Source organism: Perca fluviatilis, chromosome 5 (assembly GCF_010015445.1).
Source record: "Perca fluviatilis chromosome 5, GENO_Pfluv_1.0, whole genome shotgun sequence".
Taxonomy (NCBI): domain Eukaryota; kingdom Metazoa; phylum Chordata; class Actinopteri; order Perciformes; family Percidae; genus Perca; species Perca fluviatilis.
The window spans coordinates 18,905,667-18,919,884 of NC_053116.1; the positions used below are offsets into that span (position 1 = coordinate 18,905,667).

The 14,218-nt window shown below is 42.3% G+C and overlaps 1 protein-coding gene across 8 annotated transcripts in view; it reads left to right on the plus strand.

The window, feature by feature from the left end:
- LOC120558625 (cyclin-dependent kinase 17-like) overlaps window positions 1–14,218 on the plus strand; it is a 39,703-nt gene that overhangs the window by 18,886 nt on the left and 6,599 nt on the right. For 7 of the 8 annotated variants that reach the window (XM_039799693.1, XM_039799692.1, XM_039799691.1 and 4 more), the window contains 5 exons: window positions 4,424–4,557; window positions 8,040–8,165; window positions 13,556–13,612; window positions 13,720–13,834; window positions 14,050–14,144. In XM_039799693.1, coding sequence (XP_039655627.1) covers window positions 4,424–4,557; window positions 8,040–8,165; window positions 13,556–13,612; window positions 13,720–13,834; window positions 14,050–14,144 — 527 coding nt within the window. Of the gene's footprint in view, window positions 1–376; window positions 1,339–4,423; window positions 4,558–8,039; window positions 8,166–13,555; window positions 13,613–13,719; window positions 13,835–14,049; window positions 14,145–14,218 lie in introns of those variants that run through there. The other variant, XM_039799696.1, reaches the window with a different exon arrangement.

A 14,218-nucleotide genomic window follows, 5' to 3' on the forward strand; every position in this document is an offset into this window, starting at 1 on the left:
TCTGTGCTAGAGAGTGATAAGGATGAGGAGGCAGGGTGGAGAGGAGGGAAGGAGAACGAGCGAGAGAAGGCAAATGAGATGGTGCGATAGAGATGAAGTGCAAGAAAGAGGGTGATCAGGCAGAAAATGTTATCATCGGCTCCTGAATAAAAAGAAAGGATTGTACTGTATATTCAACACATCTCTGGACCCAGACGGAGATAGGAAAAGCGAGGGAGGGGGGGAGAGAGAGAGAGAGAGAGAGAGAGAGAGAGAGAGAGAGAGAGAGAGAGAGAGAGAGAGAGAGAGAGAGATTGGTATCACATGAGAGGGAGGAGAGTAATAACAAGGTGAAGGGAGTAACAGCACTGATAGGGGCGCCAGAGGCAAGGAGGGAGCAATCGACAGAGGGGAGTGGAAAGGAAGCAGCACAACAGCCTGAATAGAGGGGTGTGCTGAATAAGATTCTGACAGGAGGAGAGATCTGACAGGAGGAGAAACACATCAGGAAAAAGAAGAAGACACTGGACTGGAAATGAAAAAGTAAAAAGAGAGAGAGCGTCAGATAGTTGAACACCAGATGGAAGTGTTTTTCTTTCTTGGAGGAGCTGTAAGTTTGGTGTGTGTGTGTGTGTGTGTAGAAACTATATTGATGGAAACGGAACACCTGTTATTCTGAGTTGATGGGGCATTAACAGATTCAGCTTGCGTGTTTTGGACTGTCTCTGCAGCATTTTGCCTACCTGCACGGGGTTTGACCTTCCTCAGTCAGCAAGCAGAGTTTGACTGCAGAGAGAAAAAGAGCGAGAAAGGAGGAGAGGTGGAGAGAGGGAGTGTCTACTGGAAGACAGGCAGAGGGAGAGAGAGCGTGTTGAAGGGGAGTTGTTGCATTCTGATTAGCGTGCCTGTACAGTCTGCACTGTCCTCCCGATGTGAGACCTGTTCTCTACTACATGGGACTGTCCTGGAGATACAGAGACAGCCTGAAGATTGGATTTTGCCCTTAAACAGCTACAACTCCTGAAGCCTGAGTCCCACCCAGACCCAACCCAGACTGGACTCAAGTGATTTTCACTCCTCGAAAAGGCCCAGATTTCCTTTCCGGCTCTTTCAGAAATGTCGCTTTGAATTTTTAATCGCACTTCTAACTGTAGTGTTTTGAATCCTCTGGAACAATGGATATGTCCGGCACCCCCCAAGGGTGCACTGCACCGGCTCCCAGAGGTGGAGACTCAAAGATGGGGGAGGCTAGAATGGGAGAGGGGATAAGAATGGGGGAGAGAGACACCCCACTCAGGCTGTCACCTTTCCGAATGCTTCGAGTGCTGGACTCATGCCGTCCTCCAGGAAACCGTATTGGTGAGTCTCATCACGGTCTTCATCATCAAGTTCATCTAGATCCTGATCCTCCATTTCATCACATCCAGACTATAGTGATGACATACGATTACAGCAGTTTTTCTAACAATGTGTATGAGTCTGATAGATTTTTCAGAGGTAAAATGTTTAATAGATGATACAGTATGTAACTCTACATGTTTGTCCCATACAATACTTTTATTCCAAGTGCATTAATAACACATGTGCTATATCTGAATATACTGATTCCACTCTGTGGGACATTAAATTAGGATCAAACGTGTGTCCTGAGGTTTTATTAGATACAAAGACATGGATTTATGTTAAGTAGCTTTCTTTCAGAATCTGCTGATCCTACAACTTTGAACATCTTATTAAAAATATTTTATTTATTATTAATATTATTTACTTTTTGTAGCTGGTTTTAAGATTAGAAATGCAGTATGTTGGCCCAGGGCGCGTTGGTATCTTAAGGGACCCCACTGACTCTGAGGAGAAGTGACGAGTTCTCCAAGTTCATCTTTTGAATTTTTTATCCATTTGCTTGTCAGCATTATGGCTGCGGTATCCCTATTTCTGCCGCTCATGCCAAATTCAGACAGTATGCTGACATTTATTTAAAAAAAGCTGTTTCACAACCTCTGGCCTGAGAGCAAAAAGATGTCAAATTATGTTCAGTTCAAAGTGCAGTGGCTATTCATTCTACCAGTGCACCCACTGAACTCGATGACCGGCCTAGCCCAGTAAGGTCCCAAGTATCCATTAATCTTTGAAGGGCTCTTGAAGTGAATCTTACACTTACTTTACTTTTTTTTAACATCCTTTCCACTGGCGTTTCAATCATTTTCTGAGGCACTTCCAGCTAATTGGAGAACATGCAGAGTTGGGTTAAGCAAGAATAGATCTAAAAGCAGCCCACTCACTCTTCCAAACGTGCTAGCAGGGAGTCAGCAACCCTAAGTAGGCCAGCCTGGCTCCACACAGGGAGGCAGTGGTAGCTCATGACATTTACTGTCTGCTCTCAGTCTGCTATTTAAATTGAGGATAAAAAGTGTGTGTGCTGTATGTGTCAGCAGAACATTGTTTCGAGGCCCAGGTGATGGAATCTTCCTCCCAGGCCAGTCACCTAGCCTGATCCACCCGCATCTCCTTGACTGTTTACGCAAAGAGACAAGATCAGGACATCTCCAAAAGTGAGACAGACCTGTGACATAATAGCAGTACTGGATACTCGCTCGTCGTGAGAGTGTGGTCATGTGTGTGCGTCTGTCAGTATGTAGATATCCTGGATCAATTTCCCCTCACTCTGGTATCAGTTAACTTGAGTTTAATGTTTCACCATCTGGGTTGATTCCTGATATGACTACTGACTGCTCAGTTTTCTTACAAAGCTATTCTGTATGCATACCCTGTATTCTTGTGTCTGGCTTTGAGGCCACAGGCAGTACATCAGACTTGTGTTTTGCTAATGAGCTTATGCTGCTTTTGTCAACAGATATTTAGTTAGACTGGTGGACAGGATGTAGGCTGAAATTAGCAGCTGGGATCTACACAGGTAGTTGACTGCTTGCTAGCTTAAAGCCACCTACACATGATCAGAGGTAAAACCGCGAGGTAGGGCGCAGAGCATATTGCAGGCACAGAGGCAAAGTGCAGGTATATGTCATCATTGCGCCTGGCTTTGGTTGCGTCTTGAAAGGTTAGTGGCAACGAAGTCAAAGTTGAAATAATTTGAACTTTAAGCGCAGCACTCAATTTCGATCGGTGCGCCATGCCAAGCGAGTTGTCTCCACTGCTCTCCTTATAGGAAAACAATGGCACAGCCATCAAAGAGGCAGGGGGCATGTGATTAGCTAAACGGTGAGAGGGCTGCATCTTCACCACACAATGTCATGAAAAGTGACATTATGAAATAAAAAGTGGCATGACATAAAAGTGTTATCAGGGAAAATTCCATTATGAAAGAACAACAGTGAACATTGAGTCCATATTCTATCTTTTCCATTCTTTAGCCCGATGGCAGAATCCATAGAGCAGCTTGCCTTTCTCAAATCTTAACCTTGACTACATGACAGAGACACACAAATGACATAGAATCAGCCTCAGGTGGTGTTGCCCCTTTCCACAGCTGACAGACTGCACTATAATAAATAGCTTCACCTATCCGGCTCTTAATCGCTCTATCTCATGACTGACGTGTTACAGTTACTGAAGGGACTTATTTTTCTTTCCACTTATTCCTCTTCTTCTTCTTCCCATCCCCGATCCCCTAATCTTCCCCCTATCAGACTCTTCTGGTGGCTGTTTAAATGTAAACAGTAGATGATGGTAAGGTAAGATGTTCCAAGCATTAGGACTGAGCTTTAACATCTGACAGTTCCTCTCATGAAGCAGTTTCTTCCACCAAACACAAGACAAACACACACACACACACACACACACACACACACACACACACACACACACACACACACACACACACACACACACACACACACACACACACACACACATACTGTATGTGCTGTGCGTGACCCAGACTTGAAAGCTATCAGGCACCATACACTGAACCCAAAGAGAGACCCTTCCCCCCACATTTACTCACACACCATTGATGGAAGTAGTCCTGTCTGCTGCACCGTGACTCATTAATCAGATGGACTCTGGAGCGAATGGAGGTGTGTGTGGAGGTGGAGGTGGGGTGGGGGGTTGGGGAGGGGGTTGTAGGCTTAGATGGGAAAGCTCTCATTGCATGCAGGGTGATATCGATCTCTGACCTTCTCATCTTACCAACGGCATTTAATACACACTCGGCTAAGACCCCTGCATACCTGGTGGTACAATCTATCAACTCGGGATTGGGACCCTACTATGGTTTTCTCAGACGGCTAAATGAAATCTAAAGAAAGACAAAAGGGTTGTGTTCTCTGATGGGTATATGGAGAGAGTGATGAGGAGAGGAGAGCAAAAGAGGCTTTGTGCAAAACAACAAAACAAAAAAGCAGTCCAAAAGACCTGAGTTGAATGAAAAAGTACAGCGTAATTCCTGACAATAACAGTCTGTTTGTGTCTCTGTGTGTTGTAGGTATTGTTCATGAGAATGTGAAGATGGGTTCAGATGGGGAGAGCGACCAGGCATCTGGGACGTCCTCTGATGAGGTCCAGAGTCCAGTCAGGGTCCGTATGAGGAACAACCACCATCGACGCATCTCTAATGAGGTATTGGAAGTCAGAGACACATCTCACAGATAACACCTTGGCTCTGTCCGCAAACATTCACTCCTTCACTATGCAGCATTTGCTACACACTATTTAGGGAATTTTATGCAGAGGACTATGTGTGTGTTAGATGGTTGAGCTAGACGCCCATTTATCAGCCAATATTAGCTTATGCAGATATCGGTTTATATGTCGGCCGATAAGTCACAATAAATTGCAGAACAGTAACGCTAAACTATGGTTTGAGGTCATTTAGAAAGTGTCATCATTGCATTATAATTTGCAATGTAAAATGTCCTGTTTAATATGTATATTAGTCACAAAAAAAAAGTTTTAAAAAACAATTCTAAAGCATCTGTATCAAGATTGTTTGTTTATGACATGATAAATTTTTTTTAAACTGCAAACTCCCAAATATCAATATCAGTATTGGCCTCAAAAATCCAGTATTAGTAGGGCTATATCAGATGGCAAAAAAGCTAATTCGGACACTACTCAGGTCATTTCTTTTTATCTGGCAGCTATCTAAATGTACTTACTGTATTTTCCCCCTGTGCAATGTATGATGGTAGTTAGCTCATCTCATTCATCTATGTAATCTATTGCCTAACCTTTTCTGTTGTTTATTCATTTCAATTCAATTCAATATTCAATTATTGTAATTCAATAATTCGGGTATATAATGTGGTGATCTACTGTGTATATAGTCAATAGTGAACAATTTGGGACACAGACCTGGGTTTATTGTGACCAGCTTTTACATACAGTAAGTCACCTGTCTACGTGAGTGCACCTGTACTATTTGTGGACAGGTAATGTTGCTATTTGTTGCTTTGTTTTGCCACATCCCTGAGTATGTGCTCATGTCTCAGCCAGAGTGTGTGTGCGTATGTGTGTGTCTGTCTGTGTGAAGGAGTTGCAGAGTGATGAGTGCAGCAGGATTACAGGAAATGCCTCTGGACACATAGGCTGCTGCCCGTGATTGCTGTGAACAGTGGAAGGGACTAATTTAGACCATTTTTATCACAGAGAGAAAGAGTGGAGGGGGGGGGAGGAGAGGATAATGCTAGAAGGAGAGGGTAATGATGGAAGTAGGAATAATTATTGGTATGACAAAGAAAGGGGAGATCCAGTGGAAAAGGGCACAGGAGGTGATAAGAGGGAGAAGGAGAGATGGAGGACAAAATGACGAGAGAACCAAAAAACAATGTTTCCTCTCAGCCATCACCCTCCGTTCACCCCTTCCCCCAATCTGCCTTTCTTCCCTCAGGAATCTGTCCATTCCTCTCTTCTCTTCTCCGCTCATACTTTCCCCCTCCTCCTCTTTTTTTCCTCCTCCTCCTCCTCTGAGCATGTGGATGGCACTCTACCACAGTGCCAGCCTCTCTCTCTCTGTCAGCGCGCAGTCATGTGGCAGGTCAGAGACATACATTGTGGAAAACGTTTGTGTGTGAGTGTATAGAAAGACACGTTTAAGGAGGACAATGAGGGAGCTACTAGAGCTATTCTGCATTGTGAGTATGGGGACACGTGTGTTTGTGTGTAAATGTTTTGTGTGTGGGTCTTTATTCAACCAGTGAATAACAGGGCTTGGGTGTCATTTTGTCCATTGTTACCCTTTTGAAAAGGAGTATAGATAGTTCACGTGTGAAAATCTGTTTTGTTTTTGTCATCAGAAGTCACTGGCTTTATGATTTGCTTGACATATGAAGTGAATTAGTTGTATTTTTCTGGGAATATTTTGCAGTTTTCATGTGTTCTCATCGTGAATGGTGTTTCAGTACTTGTCTTCTGTTTATTTTACTCTTTTATGATTCAGACATTCAGTGGAGCTTACAATCGTGCAAATTACTCAGGTCAAAGTCTGCAGGTCATGCTAGTACATGTTTTTCCCTTTTTTTCACAATACGCTATGCAGTCTCCAGAGCATTGCTTAACGTTTTCAGTTTGTGTGAATGTATGTTTTCAAGGTGTATGTTTAATCTTTGCAGTAAGTGTCACTGTCCTTAGAGTGACTGCTTGTATGTAATACTGCATGTTGTTATGTTAGCCAATGAGCTTCGATAAAACAATTACAGGCATAAAATCCCTCTGCCTTTCATCTTCAGGCATACTTACACTTCTTTCCCTCCCACTAACGCTCCGATGTAAACACACATATCATTTCATACACTTACATCGAGGACACATACCGTGGGGCTGTTGGGACTAGGCCAGCCAGCCACTGCTGCCATGGAAACAACGTGTGATTGGCACCTTGCCAGTGAGCATGTCATACATGGATAACACATAGGAGCAGAAAAAGTAGCATCACAAAAATGTATGTTGTATTGAAGCAAGGGCTGGGAAGGGAAAAGTTATTCCAGCTGATTAGTGTAGTAGGTAGATCAGAGGTATTCACTCTGCGTGAATTGTGCTACGTGGCAAAATCCATCAACAACAAAAATAACTTAATGATGACCCAATTATAATCCTCAAAATACAAATTTTAAAATGGGGTCATCTTCAGCAAAGCTTGCAGAACAGTACGCACACTCAAATAGAAGTCAACTACACTAGAAGAAGAGTAGTAATTAAAACTGTTCCAGATGTTTCCAGATGAGTTTGTGAGCTTGGGAATAGTGCTAACCTTCTCACTCTGCCTACAATGTATTCTAAAATGTAGCCTGAAACTTTCCAGGAACGTGTCTGGAACTAGTCCCATCACATAGTGGCCTTGTACTGGCCTTTCATTCAGTCTTACAAGACATACATTTCAATTACATAATCATTCATCAGTCGTTCACAACAGCAGATGGCACCTGTAGACCAATTCAATTCAATTCAATTTTATTTATAGTATCAAATCATAACAGAGTTACCTCGAGACACTTTACAGATAGAGTAGGTCTAGACCACACTCTATAAATTCCAAAAACCCAAAAATTACAGTAATTCCCTCAAGAGCAAGCATTAGCAGTGGCTGTTGCAACAGTGGCGAGGAAAAACTCCCTTTTAGGAAGAAACCTCGGCAGATGTGTATGTTTGCGCTGCAGTCACACTTGACAAACTCATTGCCAGGTGACAGATGGAGAAAAATGTTTTTTTAAGCGGCACAAAAGTAGGCAGAGCAACCAAGGATTGAGAGAGACGTTTGATGCCAGAGCACCGTGATCAATTTAGGCACAGTCCGCCAAGAAATATGGTGTCCCATAATGTCAGGTGAATATAAGTGATGAACACAAAAAGACTATTTTTGCTTCATTCATGTGCATGTTACAGAACATTTAAAAGATGCCAAATAACACAAGTAATACATCAACTTATATTCAGGCCTCAGTGGTATAAAATTGTAAATGGACAGTTGTTTTGAATGTGTTGGGTTAGGGTTTCACTTTAAGAAAATAAATCATTGATTTATTTTAAGCTCTTATTTATGTATGATTTATGTTTTAACCTCTTTTCTTCCCCTTGAATACCCCCTTTCTTTCTCTCTGTTTTAGGACATAAACAAACGTTTGTCTCTCCCAGCTGATATCAGGCTACCAGAGGGCTATTTGGAGAAGTTTGCCATGAACAGCCCGCCCTTTGACAAGCCCATGAGCCGCAGGCTACGGCGCGCTTCATTGGTCAGTGTTCAATGTGTCTGTGTATATATATGGAACCCGAAGCAAGGTTCTTTGAGTTGAGGTCAGGGGCATTGGAAGGGAGGTGGGCACCCCCAGCTCCCTTCCAATACCCCTGAACAGGCCCAGAGACCCTGCCATCAGGCTCCAGAGCTGGGGGTTGGGCCCCAGGGCCCCCAACTCAACTGCTTTGGTGATTTATTGGTCAAAACTGCATGGGTACTTTTGTAAGTACAGCTGGGTGAGTGCTGCTCTTTTGCTGCTGCTTTGTTTCGAAACAAAAGTAATATGAACTTTCAATGCTATTGTGGACAACTGAAATGGTTGACTAAGGACATTATTCCTTCTGACACTCTCACACACAGCAAACACGTAAACATAGACTCATTTTAAACACGTTATGCTAAAGAGCTTACAATGGCTCAGTAGGGGGATGAATTATGGATTAATTTTGTATTATGTATCCAGGCCAAGAGCATTATGGGTATGAATCTGGGGGTGGGAGAGAGGGGAGGGGTTTGCTACTGGATGGATAGAGAGGGGGATGATGCGTAGAAATAGGCAGACATTCATGAATATGCAGCATGTCCCTTTATACCCCTTTGTTTTGCTGCTGAAGAACTCCTGCTCTTTCACTTGGTTTTATTTTGGTCACACTTTATTTCACATTAGTCTTTTGTTCGTTTTTTATGTTACAGTGCACTCTTAAATAAAGCAAAAGTGCACTCCTCTCTGTTTCACTTATTTTCTCACATGCGCTGCTTTTTTTCTCAGTCTATTGTACTGATACGTTTTAACTTTTAACGTTTAACACGATTACCAAAAGCCTACTATGGGAAAGCGTAAAGGATTTGCCATCCATCAACCATTTTTGCTGTAATTATTTAACAGGGCTGGTGCCCTACCTCCGGCTCTCTACTTGAAGCGATTTGATGAAGCTGCTTTTTTGCAGGAGTCTCACAGAGATGAAAGGAAAGAATCTTTGAAGAGAGGTTTGCAGGGAAGAAGGGAGGTTTATGGTGTAAGGGTGGATGAGAAGAAGGGGATAGACTTTGGAGATACTTTACAATGTTAATGAGTGGCGGACATTTTCTAACATGCTTGGGTCCCTCCACTTGTGTGTGTGTGTGTGTGTGTGTGTGTGGGCTGTGTATCTTTAGGGTTGTTGTATGCATGTGATGTAATAGATCAATCAATAATTCAGCAGCAGTGTCAGACTCATCTGCTGCAGCTCCTCTCCTGACAAGGATTACACACCGGGACACCTTGAAGTGAGCCAGAGAGGAAGTAAGGAGGGATGATGAGGATTTTAAGAGAATAAAAGACAAGACATGATTTAAAGTGTGGGAAGATGTTGATAAGAAGGATCAACAAATATTTGTAGAGATGGTAGTGCAAGAAAATATAAATGGCATCTGAGATTAAATTTAAAACCAGTCTGTACATAGATTTCGGTTGAATAGCAGGAAAGGAAACTTGGTCACCTTGCTGAGTGTATGTAGAAAGCTACCCTTGCAGAAATAGTTTTATTCCTGTGCAGTACATTATTTGCACTGTATGTTTCAGGCCTACTTTTGACATGACGTAAGTTGGAGCTTTGTAGTTATTTAGGTCACCACTTTAATGCATTCTTCATAGAGTTTAACGCTGCCCCTTAAGTCAGTTTAAAACCTGTAGCTGGGACTAACAAGAGGTTTGATGGGTCACAACACAGAACAGTTTGGAAAAGGTTGGCACAGAAACGGAATGTCTTAACCCCTAAGTCTGCCCAAATGTGAATGTATATACTGTATATATAACTGTTTTACAAAAGAACGAAAATGAATAAGTGAAAGCTTAAAAGTGACATTATGTTTGTAAGCACACTGATGTAATGGCGTTTGGGCTATCAGTGTCTTGTCATTTGTTACCGTAACATAGACCATGCATCAGGTGTCCCATTACAGATTGAAACCGTGTATTTTGATCTTTGAATCGCTTCCAATGTAATGTAAGTGAAGTTGGTTGGTATCAGTTTTCTCTTATTGCTGCTGCTCATTGATGATCAATTATTCAAAGGGGTCCAATGAGATTCAGTGTTCCATGGTGCTGAGGAAAGAGATATTATTTTATACCAAACTAGAACACTTAACCATGCTATGCAACGCTCACTTTTTTTCTAACCCATTCAACCCTGCAATGACAGAATATTTGTTAATGAGTGATGATATGACTAATGTCCAATTAGGCAAGACAGCATTTTAAGTGCCCTGTCTACTCTTGGTTGTACTATGCAATTTTATATTAGAGACTGGTATCGGTATCGGCTCCGATACTGCCTAAAATGCTGGTATCGGTATCGGGAAGTACGGGAGTTTATGCACCGATCCGATGTCACATAATAAAGCCCTAAAGAAAATCTACATTAAAGTAGTTTATTTATGTTTTTTCCGTTCTAACTGTCAAACTGGATAATAAAAGAAAGTTCTGTGGCATTCATTGTTTGTATTTGTTCATGTTTCACAAAGAGTTTAACCTGAGCCAGACAGACAACAAAGATAGAAATAATATCACATCCATACAGGGATAGTAGTATAAAATTGTTAAAACATAATAAAATATATGACACACTGGTATCGGATCGGTACTCGGTATCGGCCGATATGCAAGTTCAGGTATCGGAATCGGTATCGGGCCAAAAAATAGTATCGGGCCATCTCTATTTTATATCATACTATATATTATGCTACTGTTTAGTGATATATATATATATATATATGTATATGTGTCTATATATGTTATATATGTATATGTATATGTCGGCCCACTTCTTTGATTCAAACCTTGTCTGTTGCTATCGGCAGGTTTACGTTTATGTAAAAAGTGACAGTGCAACATGTTTATTGCTTGATTGATTGAAGTACTGAGGATTGGCTACATCATGCTAATGAAAGGGCTATTTGCACCTCCCCTTGCATGCCACTTCTTTTTTACCAGAGGGCTGTCATTTTATCTCTCCCACTTAATACTCTCAATCCATCCTCTCTCTCCCCATCAAGCCTTCTTACAGGCAGCACAAGGAGAAACCCTATTAAAAAATGAAATGTTGTTGAGGTAATGGACTTTCTTCTCAATACACATTAGAGCACAGCTGCAGACATCTCTTCAGCTGTCAGTCCGTCTATCTGTATGTCTTCTCGGCTCCTGTATACGCTGAGACAGAACACATGTTTTGTTTCATTTTATGTTGGTTTCATTTTGTCACAAAAACTTGGTCTGACCTAGTTCTGCTGAGTAAGCTCACTGGAGCGTTGGGAATGAAATGAACCCGTTGCCATCGAAAACATACGCAGGCACACACACACACTCATGCACACACGCGCACGCACACACACACACACACACACACACACACACACACACACACACACACACACACACACACACGGAGGGAGGATTGTAAGGTACATAGACGGAGAGTGCAGTTGGATGCTCTAAGCAGTGTGGGCTGCAGGTAAAGACGCTTCAACAAGGAGAGAGGCCACAGATTTATTGTCTGGAGTGGGGTTGATGTGGGGGGAGGTGACTATAACGTGTGTGTTCTGTGTGTTTTTGAATGCCTGTGTGTGTGTGTTTTGCTTATGAGACTGACTCCCCTGCCAAAAGAGCAGCACAGCTCCTGACAGCTCCTGACAGCTCTTGTCACAAACACAGCGATGGGAACTGTGTGTGTGTGTGTGTGTGTGTGTGTGTGTGTGTGTGTGTGTGTGTGTGTGTGTGTGTGTGTGTGTGTGTGCGCGCGCGCCGGGCTGAGTGTGTTTACATTTGAGCATAGGCTGCATGTCTCATCACAAATATTCTCTTGCCTACAAACACAGTCATATACGTACAGTGCATGCCCCTGCACATATGTACATGCACACACATCTCAGCAGTTTGTTTGCATAGATGTTTTTTCATAAGATTATTATTATTATTATTATTATTATTTTTAAATAAAAAAAATTGTAAATGACCAGATACAAAACTAGATATTGATTCTAAAACATAAAGGAGATAATGCTTGTCAATTAATTATGCAAATTTAAATTTGTGCATACCCATGCGCACACACTTATTTCAGTGTGTAAGTGTGTCATCTTGTGTGTGCGAGCTCGTTTTGATGTGGGCTTTTAGGCATGCCTTTAAAGAGATCACATGCTTCATCAGCTAACTTGGTCACTGGAGACCCTCCCCTCATAGGCACATACATGCGCGTAGACAAGCATTGGCCTGGCATTCATATTAGCATCATGATGGGATGGGCCAGAGCAAGATTGAGAGAGATGGGTAGGTTCAGAGCAGAGATAAATACAGATAAAACATGGCTGCAACGACCCTGACGTAGATATACAAATTAGTGAGGGGAAGTGACAGGGTAAGGGATGAACACTCACATGTGGGTATCACAGCTTGACATAGCTACATCTATTTATAATTCATGACCCCGACACCAAGGGGCCATATACATTATGCAGCTAGACCTTTATCAACTAAGTTCAGGATTAATTCAGAATTTATCATACACCCAGAGATTTAAAGTATGCCTGCTGGATATCTATAGAAATGTTTTTAAGTAAGTATTCCCATTAAGTTATCCAGAAAGGAAGAGCCATATTTGATTGTCTTTGTTATATTGACTTCCTGTGGCCAAATAATTCATGTGCAACAGAAAATTACATCACTTTGTAGCGTTAAAGAGGCGAAAGTAGAGGGCACTTTGGGGACAAATTCCATTTTGTTCAGATTAGGCCAACATTAGTCTCGCTTTGCCAGACCTTCCTCCACAGCGCTTTGGAGGAGAGTCTGGCTAGTCCACACAGCATTCTGGGATGGGAGAAAAACATGCTTTGGCTTATTGGCATTTCTTTAAACCAATCACAATCCGTCATGGGCAGCGCTAAACACCGGCCAGAGCCACAGTGCCGCTGCGAAATAGCCTCGGGAAGGATCTTGTTTTGATGGAACATGACGTTCAAAAGTTGTTTTAGTGGTGCAACAGAAAACTCAGATTGGACAGAGTCTAGCTAGCTGTCTCGATTTACCCTGCAGAGATCTGAGGAGCATACTGTAACTGTTGGAGAAACCAAGCTAATGTTTTAGCATAGTGACACACACACACACACACACACACACACACACAGAATAACAAGGCCTCAGACTCCTGCAGTTGTAGGCCAAATGTCAACAGCAATGGGACTGAAATGTAAACTAACACCGGACTTGATTCTAGAGATAGTTAGCTTAAACATGGTGACTGGCCTAGCCTGACCTACTATCAGGCTGTAGTCACAATAAATGCAAACTGACTTAGTGATAATGCACATTGATAGTGTTCATAACTTCCTCAACTGTCTTCTTTCTGTCTTCTCTAGTCTGAAATCGGCTTTGGGAAACTTGAGACCTACATCAAACTGGACAAATTAGGGGAGGTGAGATCAATATAGAAAATCAGTGAAAGGGACATTAAGCAGATACAAACTCCTCAAATACTTGTTTGCTCTATTTCACACTGCATTCACATGCTTTCCATCTGCAGGGGACCTATGCTACAGTGTTTAAGGGGCGAAGCAAGTTAACAGACAACTTGGTAGCTCTGAAGGAGATCCGACTGGAGCATGAGGAGGGTGCGCCCTGCACAGCTATCCGGGAAGGTACTGAACTGCTGTTTAACTCATGTGATTTGGAAGTAAACAACTTACAGGCCAACACGGGACCATATTGTCAAGAAGCTTGTAAGGTTTTGACAGTGTTATTGGGACATACAGTAGTATTGCCTGGTAGCTCCCTGAGCTGTATGAGTACTATGAGCTGTCTCACATGTTGTCTGTGTTTGACTGACAGTCTCTGATATGTCTTTCTCTTCTAGTGTCTCTACTGAAAGACTTGAAGCACGCAAATATTGTCACTCTCCATGACATTATCCACACTGACAAGTGCCTGACACTCGTGTTTGAGTACCTGGTGAGTCTGTACTGTGCATGTGTGTGTGTGTGTCTTTAGAGAGCATATTAAACTAATCAAAATATCTGCACTGC